Source organism: Nansenia antarctica (genome assembly GCF_963989245.1).
Source record: "Nansenia antarctica genome assembly, chromosome: 3".
Classification (NCBI taxonomy): Eukaryota; Metazoa; Chordata; class Actinopteri; order Argentiniformes; family Microstomatidae; genus Nansenia; species Nansenia antarctica.
In genome coordinates this window covers 9843568-9854403 of record NC_137688.1, presented here as the reverse complement: position 1 = coordinate 9854403, position 10836 = coordinate 9843568, and the positions used below count along the sequence as shown (strand labels likewise).

The 10836-nt window shown below is 44.8% G+C and overlaps 1 protein-coding gene across 1 annotated transcript in view; it reads left to right on the top strand.

Annotated features, from left to right (window-relative positions):
• Positions 1-6479: 6479 nt before the first annotated feature.
• The window catches only part of glra4a (glycine receptor, alpha 4a), a gene marked incomplete at its 3' end in the record, with an annotated part of 42588 nt that continues 38231 nt past the window's right edge, over positions 6480-10836 (top strand). The window contains exon 1 of the mRNA XM_080527809.1: positions 6480-6550. Within this exon, the coding sequence (XP_080383935.1) occupies positions 6483-6550 (68 nt within the window). The 5' untranslated portion in view covers positions 6480-6482. The remainder of the gene's footprint in view (positions 6551-10836) is intronic.

The following is a 10836-nucleotide window of genomic DNA, read 5'->3' as shown; positions in this document are numbered from 1 at the left end:
TTAATGATTTAGGCTGGCAAACTCATGCTACAGACTGTCCCTTTGAATAATGCTGTACAGTCACCACAGAGAGAGAGAAAAAGCAAGGGAGTGTTATCTCTTCGCTTTTACTATAGACGATAGTTTCCTTTTTTGGTCTCCACACACATGTAATCAAATGATATAAACTCTATATTTAGAAAGTCGCTGTTGCTTTTTAAAGTTTGCCTCAAGTCAAGTTTTGGAGATGGGAATGTGAGCATGCAAATGGATAAAGGCCAGGAGGATTAGATTTAAAGGAGGGAAGTGCCATCTTTATGTATGAGGTGGTTAAATATGAGCAGGCACGTTCCTCATTGCATGGTTAGATCTTCTCTTAGACTAGGCTTATCTGCATACCTTTTAGAATAACACTTAGATAGATAATAGAATGGAATTTGGAGTGCTTATGTTTTCGCTTAACAACTTTTCTATAGTCTAAAAGTATTCTATCCTCGGAAAGGATCAAATTCTCGACAAGCAGTATCTTCACCTGCATCATAGGTATGTCATTTCTTACATCATGTTTCACTTATTCCAATGTTCCCCATAGAATGACCGGCAGATGATTTGTGAATCTGACTCCATGCCCCTGGCGTCATTACAATAAACAGCATTGATTGTATGTCTCGTATCCACTATCTTCATTTGAAATTATCTTGCTGTTTAAAGCCTGCATTTGACAAATGTATACCTTCTCCAGGTATTGATTATCTAAACAAAACAGTTACTACATTGCCACATACAGTACCACTGTTGTATCACCATGGCAACAATGATCCAAGAGGACTAGACAAAGCTCAGAAGAATGGATGAAACCTATCTCACTTTCACTCATGAATTCCACGTATCATTTGTAGGCTATAAGCAAAAAGGTGAGCAATGTTGATGCATCAATTACCTCTGAATAAGCCAATGTCTGAGAGTATACATCCCTACCATTATGGACAAACTGTTGCTGAAGAGGATAACCTCCCTCCTGCATACACGGTACAACAATACATAGCACGACAAACACCCCAGTCATACTAACAGTTAGACAAAAAATGTATACGCCACTCTAATCCCATCTTAATGTCAGTTTCTTCGACTGTGTGAAGATAATCTCCTCTTTAGGCGATGAACAACATGGACCGCTGCACAGACCCTTTTGTATTCAGCTAAACTGGCATCTGTGGTGTTTAGTCTGTTGTGGGGGGATAAGGCGGAGGTTAGCCACAAACACAGTCTGACATCCACACATCAATCCCTTATAGGGGGGCTTAATACAGGGCTTATGTGCAGAGGTGAGCCGTAATCTCAGGGGAAGTAAAGGGGTCAAAACAGGTGTACCTGATCCCACTGTGAGGCTCCTTTCTCTGTGTACGACCCAACAACAACAACAACAACAACAACAACAACAACAACCTCAAACAAGATAGCTGACAACCAACAACCTTCACATGAAATACATTCTGTTGTTATTTTGGAAAGCAAACACAGTTGTGGGTTGTGTATTATTAAATTGAATTGTAGCCCTTTTGTATCCATTAAATGGTAAATGGACTGCACTTATATAGTGCCTTACTCCAAAGCACTTTACAATGGCTTCTCATTCACCTATTCAAACACACATTTGCACAGCAATGGCGGCAAGCTACCACGCAAGGCGCCGGCCCGCTCATTGGGAGCAATTTGGGGTTCAGTGTGTCATTAAATTAGCCAAGTACACAGTGGCACAGCGCATGCAAGTGTGGTTATATTAATGTTGGGGTCTGAGGAGCGAAGGAGACATGTAGAGAGTGACTACAACAGCTGGAGAGTGACCTTTTACGCCATTATATCTGGAGGGTGATGGATAGGATAACTGGCTCTACCTTTACTACTGCATTCATCATGTGGCATGTTTGTTACAGCTGTCTGTAGACGTCCCTGTTAGATGTTTCTAGTCTAAACACTGCTGTAAACTGCTGAATGTTATTCATGAATAGGACCACTCACAGCCTTATGCTATGTTCCCACCTCTTGGTGGGCATTAATGTCTGCCTTGTCAGATATTGAACTTCAAAGTATTGATGATGTCACAATAATGAAGTCACTTTTAGAATACAGTGGGTGCAAACATGTGGGCACCCCTAGTCAAAAAGCCTTTTACAATGTCTAAGTGAAAAGAAGCAAACCTAACCTCTAAATGGTACAAAGTTAAACATGACACATTTCATCACATTTTAAAGCAAGATACATTTTTATGTTGAACTTTTTACAGTTTCAAAATAATAAAACAAGGAAAAAGGCCTTGTGCAAAATTTTGGGAACCCTGTCAGCTAGTACTTTGTAACTCCTCCTCGGGCAACTATAACAGCTTGCAAACGCTTTCTGTAGCCAGCTAAGAGTCTTTCAATTCTTGTTTTGGGAATGTTTCCCCCATCTTCCTGGCAGAACACCTCTAACTCTGAAATATTATTGGGCTTTCTTGCATGCACGGCATGTTTGAGATCTCTCCACAGATTTTCAACAATATTCAAGTCTGGGGACTGTGATGGCCATTCCAAAACATTCATCGGTCTTTCCTGGAGGTACTTCATGGTTGATTTTGAGGTATGCTTCAGATCATTGTCTTGCTGGAATAACAAACCTCTCTTCAACTTCAATTCCTGGACTGACTTTTGAACATTAGCCTCTAGAATGTTTTGATATTTGCACAATATTGCCTGTGCCCCCAGCTGCTACACAACCCCAAAGCATAATGGATCCACCTCCATGCTTAACAGTTGGCAAGGTGGTCTTCTCTACAAATGATTCACTCTTTTCTCTCCAAACATACCGTCTTTGGTTGTGGCCAAAAAGTTACATTTTGGTTTTGTCAGTCCAAGGCACATTGTTCCAATAGGCTTCAGGTTTCTTTTGCATACTTCAGACTCTTAATTTTGTGTTGAGGTCATAAGGAAGGCTTCTTTCTGGCGCTCTGCCATGTAGGTCTTTGTTGTTTAAGGTACGCTGTATTGTTGTCCTGGGAACAACTAGACCAGTGTCTGCTACTCTATTTTGCAGCTATTTTTATGTGTGGGTTCTTCTGAGCATTTTCACCAGATCTCGGGCCATTCTATCAGAATTTTCTCTGGGTCTTCCAGATCTTGCCTTGACTTCAATTGTTCCATTTATTTTCCATTTTCTGATGATGTTTGTGACAGTGGAAATGGGTAATTTGAAACGTTGCGAGAGTTTTTTGTAGCGTTCTCCTTGATGATGGAAGTGATTCTGACATCCTTGGACAACTGTTTAGAGGAACCCATGGTTTAACACCAGACACAACAGCCACCGCAGTCGGATACTTTACAAGGCATGGAATTACTTCAGAATATATAGTTCAACCCTGGAATTATATTCACCTGACTCATTGAAGCCCTAACCTTGGTCTGGGCCTTAGTAAGCATCTTCTCAATAGGTAACAAAGAATAATTCAAAAGGATTCCCAAACTTTTGCACAGGGCCCTTTTCCTTTTTTATCATTTGAAAACTCGCTTTAAAATTTGCAGAAAGGTGTCATGTTTAACTTTGTAGCATTTAGTGTTCAGGTTTGCGTTCAATCACTTGGAGATTAATTGTAAACAGACATTTAAACCAGGGGTGCTCAAATGTTTGCACCCCTCTGTAAGTTTGCACAGCTGTGGGTAAAGCACCCATTTTGTTTTATTTGAAATGTAAGTAGCTTAGCTGGATGACTCAATGAACAATATGCTAGTTTCCATCTTTATTTCAAACTAAATAGCGACTAAATAGCGACTGCACCTTCAACCAGTTCTTTGCTAGTTTCAAGGTCAAGTACCTAAGACATTTGCTGTAGGAAAAAAAAACTTGAGAATAATTGACAGATGTATTGTTTCAGTTACAAGTAGTCTAAAATGTGTAACCAAGGTAACGATATATGACAACACATTTAGCCAGGCTACTTTTTAATCCCGTGACTGCTTGCGAGATACGAGACGGATTAGCATAGACGATGAGAGAGTCAAGCTATCTTATACGTGAGACAATGTGTGGTCGGGGTACATAACAGCAGCGACAGCCAGCGGGGCCTAAACGGGAGAATTCATTACTTGATTTGCGACCGCGGCATGCCAGCCAATGGGGCAGAGATGTCACACGCCATTAGTATTCGCCTATATTTGGTGTGCGCTGTGCTCCTCTCCTCTCCCACGTCAGGTCTGTCTCTGGTGGGTGACAGATGTATCCACGGCCCCAGATGTCAGCACTCCTGTTAGGGCTCTGCTCCGGCAGCCAGCAGCGGAGGTGTGCAGCTCTGCGCTGGGGAAAATGATGCTGTCAGCTCGCTGTTTGATAAGTGCTGCTGCCAACAACAACAACCGCCCCCCGTCCCCGTCCCCAAACCACCCCCTCCTCTTCTCTATCGCCCCTCCCTTCTCTCTACATTCACCTCCACCCCCGCCATCCACCCACACCCCGCCCCCCCCCCCCTCATCCTACTTCTCCCCCTTCCCTTCTTTCCTATCTCCCACCCCCCTCCACCACCCACCCCCCACTCACCCCGTCCAACCCCACCCATCCGGCTCCACCTCCCTCATCTTCCCATACCCCCTCCCTGTCCTCCATCCCAGCTCGTTTCCATGGTTTCAGCTGTTGGCCAGAACTACCAGGCATAATGAGAAGGGGTGGGCCAGTGGGGACTTACAATTGTGTACCAACATGAAGCCTCCACCTCAGTTATCAGGGAACACACAGTGGCAGCTGAATGTATGAATGTATGTATGCTACATTTTCATATTCACAATATTCACGTGTCGATGTTTCCTGCCTTCCACAATATCTGCAGGCAACCTAGGGATGAGCGCCTTGGGCAAAGACCTCACAGTTCTAAGAATGATAGAATAAGAAGAGGGTTAGAGAGAGAGAAAGAGAGACAGAGAGAAAGAGATAGAGATAGAGAGAGAGAGAGAGAGGGAAAGAAAGAGAGAGAAAGAGACGGAGAGTGAGTGCGTGAGTGTAGAAGACCTTGTGATAGCCAGCATTTATATTTCCCAGTCAATCACAGAGCAGAATCTAATGCATCTGTAATAAGCAGCAGGCTTCAGTGCAGAAGGAACAGGCAGATAGTTGTAAAAGGTGAGGGTTTAATCTGCCCCCCCCTCCCCCCACGAAACAGATTAAAATAGAGCGAGACCTTTATCTCCTTAAGACGAAGGCATCGGTGTGCGTGGCGGAACCCGCCGAGGAAGATGAATGAGTGTAACTGAGGCAATTTGATGGTCAGGCCCCTGTGAGTGATGTGTCATGTCCAGCTCTAGCCTTTGATCTTCAGTTTACAAAAGCGTCAATGGATCATTGGAGCGTTCTGTTATCTTCCCTAGTTCTCTCTCTCTCTCTCTCTCTCTCTCTCTCTTAGCTCCATCTGTGTTCTTCCTCTTCACAGTACTGATGAGACACTATTCAGATTGGGGTATCAGAAGGAAACGTATGTAACGTATGTACGAAAACGTATATAACGTGTATGAATGTGTGAATGTGAAATTGACAATGTTCTTGTTGGTGTTATGTGAATGGTGTCGAGCTCCCACTGGTGTCTTTATTATGAAATATAGATTTTCACCACCCAAGGACCCACTACTCTTTTTACACACCTCCCCGTTTCTATACGTTACAGCTGTATAAAACGGACAAATATGTACTCTGTACGCTGTTAGATCAATCAAGGGTTTCAATATCCTTTTATTATTTCTCCCCCCCCCCTCTTTCTCTCTCACACACTCTCTCTCCTCTCTCTCTCTCTCTCTCTCCTTCTTTCCCCTCCCAGTCTCCTCCCTCCTGATATTTTCATTTCAATAAAAAAAAGGAGGGAAATAGAGAAAGAGTTTTTCCTCTCCACCTAAGCTCTCAAATGACCACCAACCTGTATGATGGTGTACGCTCCTCTCCCCACTCCCCCGAGCAGCTCCCATTCACACTCTCCCCCCACTTGAAGCTAATTGCGAGCCGTCTCCCCATCAAAAAGAGGCTACTGTCCCTTTAAATCCTCCCCTTTATAATTCCTGGAGCGAGCAGCTGGCCATAAAAAAGAAGGAGAAATAAGGAGAAAAGCATACACTCCCCTTCAAAAACACACACTAACACACACACACACACACACACACACTAACACACACTAACACACACACACACGCACACACACACACACACACACACACACACACACACACACACACACACACACACACACACGCACACACACATGCCCACTGATACACTGTTCACTCCTGCTCTGACAAGAGCAGAGACTATTGTGGATTGTTACAGCCCTGTGGACTTGGTGGGAGGGGGGAGAAGTTTCCTCTAGAACAAGCTCGGATCACTCTGAGAGACTATGCCTTTCTCTTGCCTATGCCTAGTCTCACAGGCTGTTCAGTGGATTTGATCATTCTTTCCGATTATTTCAGCAACTTATTCAACTGGGGGACTGAGAGAGTCAGAGGATGCTCCCACAGGTCATAAGGATTCTATATGTCTTGTCTTTCTGCTTTTTTCAAGGTGGCTTCATCAGGTAAGACGTCGTTTCATGGTTTGTAAGACTGTCTGATTTGGCAGTGGAGTGCATTTATTTATAGCTGTTCTTGTTTACTGTTTGTCTTTTCTTTCTTACATAATTAGTAGTAGTGACTATGGCTGTGGGACTGTGTCACTGTTCTAGTACATGGTTATTTTAGTTCAACTTTTGGGATGTCAGGATACAAAGGGAGGAAATGTGTAGTTTGGACCAACTACGGGAATTGAGACTAACAGGTCATTGCTATCTGAGACAGCTTCATACAGGATGTGTGGACCACATCAAACAAAAAGTCTAATCTACATACTGTATTACACCCTACAGTTACATACACATAATTGGTTGAGCATGAATTTAACAGAGGTTGGCAACTCAGGAGGCAAAAACATACAGCAGAGGGAAAGGGTTAATCAACTAGCTGGTCAAGGGATTGCTTTGAATGGTTAACGAGGAAGGTAAACAAAATAAACAATTAACAGTTAACAAGAGAGTCATGACACCAAAGGGGATATAACATTGTAAATGATGAGACATCAACGTTTCCTTGGATTTACCTCTGTGCTTTGTGATTGAATATGAACAGGCTCCTCTTGTTTCCTCTCTCCCTCCTCTACACCTGACATGCCATATTGAATGTTACCGTACATATTTCCCCCCACCGTTAAACACAGTTGAATAATAGTTGTTAGAGGGGAACCTGCTTATGACCTACACTACCTGTGGAGCATCCAGCTGAATTGTGTTATTTCTGTGTAGGGAGTATTTCTATATGATATAAAGTGAACATAACAAAACACTACAGTACATTATTGGAACCTGTGTGAACTCTTTCTGTAGTAACCTTGAGATTGTACTGTACTCTTTAGACCTCCTCAGAAAAAACTGACCTAATCATATTTTATAAATTGAGTTTGGAAATTAGTCTGCCAGGCTGGTGTGAAACGCTTGATTGAATATTGTATGAAAACAGTGTCATGCTACTGTCCCCATTTAGACTGTTCGTCTTGAGTGACAGACACAGCAGTCACACCTCTCGCTCTCCGCTCTCTCTCTCTCTTGTCTTCTCCCCGCTCTCTCTCTCTTGCTCTCTCTCTCCCTGTCACTTTATCTCCTCTCCCCGCCTCCTTTATTCTTTTCTCTCTCTCTCTCTCTCTCTCTCTCTCTCTCTCTCTCTCTCTCTCTCTCTCTCTCTCTCTCTCTCTCTCTCTCTCTCTCTCTCTCTCTCCGAGTAGACAGAAAGTTTTGCAGTGAACGCTTTCCCTATTTCATGCCCTGTCACCCCCAGGTGTGAGCGGGAGGGAATTAGGATCTGCATAATCCCTGAACCCAGGGCAGGGAGGGCAGGGAGGGCAGGGAGAGCAGCAGCCCCTTAGCCCTGGGGAGCACCCGGCTGACAGAACCTCCTCAGAGAAATCAGCAGCTCTCATCCAGGCAGGAAGGAGAGAGGGGCAGAGAGACGACTAGAGGGACCAAGGGGCATAGAGGAGGAGAGGAATATAGAGTAAGGGAGAAGGAGAGGAAAAGGGAAAGAGAGATCATGGGGGCATAGAGGCAAAGAGATGGACAGAGTGATAGACCAGAGAGAGGGGAGGAAAAGAAGGGTGTTAAGGGGAGATTGGAAGGGAGATCGGGGGGTGTAGAGGGGAAGCGAGGGGGTGCAGAGTAAGAGAGAGAGAGAGAGTGGGGAGATATGGCTAGAGAGGGAGGGGGAGAGAGAGTCGTAGAAGGGGAGAGACTGGAGAAAGTGATGGGGAAAAAGAGGGATGGGAGAGAGTGACGTGAAGAAAAATGAGAGACCGGCGGAGAGAAAGAGAGAGGGAGGGAACCACGCCCAGCAGATATTCTGGGGGAGGAGACAAAGGAGGAGATAGGGCCCTTGTGGAGCGGCGATATACTCTCTAAGGGACTGACAAGCCAGGACATTTACTAGGACTCAATGAACCACACACTCTGTTATCACTCACTGTAGAGCGGATTAGAACAGTGGACTGTGTACTGTGTGTGTGTGTGTGTGTGTGTGTGTGTTTGTCTGTGTCTACGTGCACTGTGTGTGTGTGTGTGTGTGTGTCCCTATTTCCAAAATGTCCCCTAACACACTTTTCTGACAGACAGAATAGAGTAATGAGGGTATGCTGAGGAGAAACAAGGACAGATGGGACGCTCACATGAGTTAATGAGTAAAAGATGAGGGCCAAGTTGGGTGGTGGAGAGAGACACAGTTGAACACAGACGGTTCACTTTCCTCTGCCATCGTAGCCATGAAGGAAGCCTGCAACAACTCATACAAAATAAATGTCCCCAAAGTAAATAAAGTTGGTACGAATTTGGATGAACACGACATGTTTGGAAGGCAAAGAAACAACTTTGGTCTAGTTATGAAACTTTAAACAGCTTTGAAAGAGACACAGTGTGGAGTCTCGCCAAAAATGGGAATATTCATTTTTGATAGACTGTTACTGTTGATTCACAGTGCACACAACATTTTCTTTAGGCTGTTTGCCCGTTGGCTTATCTGAGTTCAATAGCCCGCTCTTGAGCCAGAAACAGTCACTCCAGACTCATTCTGCACAGAGCAAACCAACTTTTCTCTCTTCTATCAATATTTGTCTGTTCACCTCAGTGGCTTTCAGCAAACAGGGGGGTATGAGCACACAAAATGGGGCACACATGCATTTCCACTGACCAAATAAGCCACAAACATGGACCCCGAAAGAGGGCCTGAGACGAGTGCTTGGCGGTCATTAGATCTGAGCCTGAATACATGGAGGTGGAGGTGACAGCAGAGGTGTTGCTAGGATCTTGAAACATTGGGGGCTTAGCCCGGCCCATGTTTTGTCGATGGTGGGGGGGGGGGGGGGGGGGCTTGTGCTAAATCGACGGCAATGGCTTTTTTTTCCAGGATCCAGATATCCGGGGCTATTCCTAAAACATCGGGGACTAGAGTCCCCAGATGCCCAGGCCTAACCACGTCACCGGGTGACAGTATTACTGATGGTCTCTCCAGAGAGATCCAGTGTGTTCGTGGCAGTGCTGCTGACACACTGACACCCCCGGCCCTGGGTGTGCTGTGACGGATGGTTCCTGGCCCATTTCACCCGGCATAGCACTGACCTTTTCCCGCCTAAACGAGATGAAATATGCATAGCAACCAACCCCCCCGTTACCACATCTGAAGACGCAGCACAACGCTCCCTGAGCTCTGTGAAGGTGTAGAGCTGATGCGTGCAAAAATAAGCGCCTTTGCCAATTCGATCATATTTCTTTTCCAAAGACAGTCACCTCAACATGCGCACAAACTAGAATGGAGGTGTGTTATATAAGTCAACGGAAAACTTTTCGCCTTCCCCAGGCATGTGGCAAAGTGATATTTCTCTCCCAGCCAGCCGAAAAAAACCCGTAGCCACTGAATAAGAAGAGCATCTCAAGTGTAACTGATGCGGATGAGCCCCAATGTAAACTTTTAATCTCTGCCCACACTCCCTAATGATCAGACAGCAGTCGACTGGAACTCATCAGTATGCAACATTGTGCACTTTGTCGTGGGATTCTGGCTGCCTCTGCCTTAAAGCCAACAGAGCATGCATTTTTTAGAGCTTCAAATCAAATATGGTTTCGGGTCCGTGGCTGGGCGGGCCCGCATGCTCGCTTTGCCAGACCACATGCTCACAAATGTGGTCACTCTCAGCCTCGTCCACCATGCAGCTGCGGTGTTGTCAGACAGAGAAAAACCGGGATTAAACACAGAGAGAGACATGGCTATGGGCTAACGCTACGTGAAATGTAGCCCTTTCTTGTTAAGCAGTTGAGAAAGGTAGGTAGGTAACAAGGTGAGACAGGCTCCAATAGACACCCGGTGGGATTGTGTTATTATAATCATGAGGCACACTGATGGGAATGCAGGAAGACACAGCGTTTTTATCGTCACGACTTAATACCAGCATTAGGACAGACACAGCCTCGCCTTCTACTTACCACGAGTCGAACACAGTGTTATGCTGTCACGATACCCACACTAGAATATTATCTAGTAAAGGGGAGGCTGGTCGAGGTAGACATCGGAGGAAGAGATCATTGTAATGCAGGGAATGGAATAAAGAATGGTAACATTCTGTTCAATGCATTACAATGAGCCTGTTCTCCCCCCACCAGTCTCCACTGATTAGTATGTATTAGGTACAGTGACACAATATGTGATTAGTATGTATTGGGTACAGTGATACTGTATGTGATTAGTATGTATTAGGTCCAGTGATACGGTATGTGATTAGCATGTATTAGGTCCA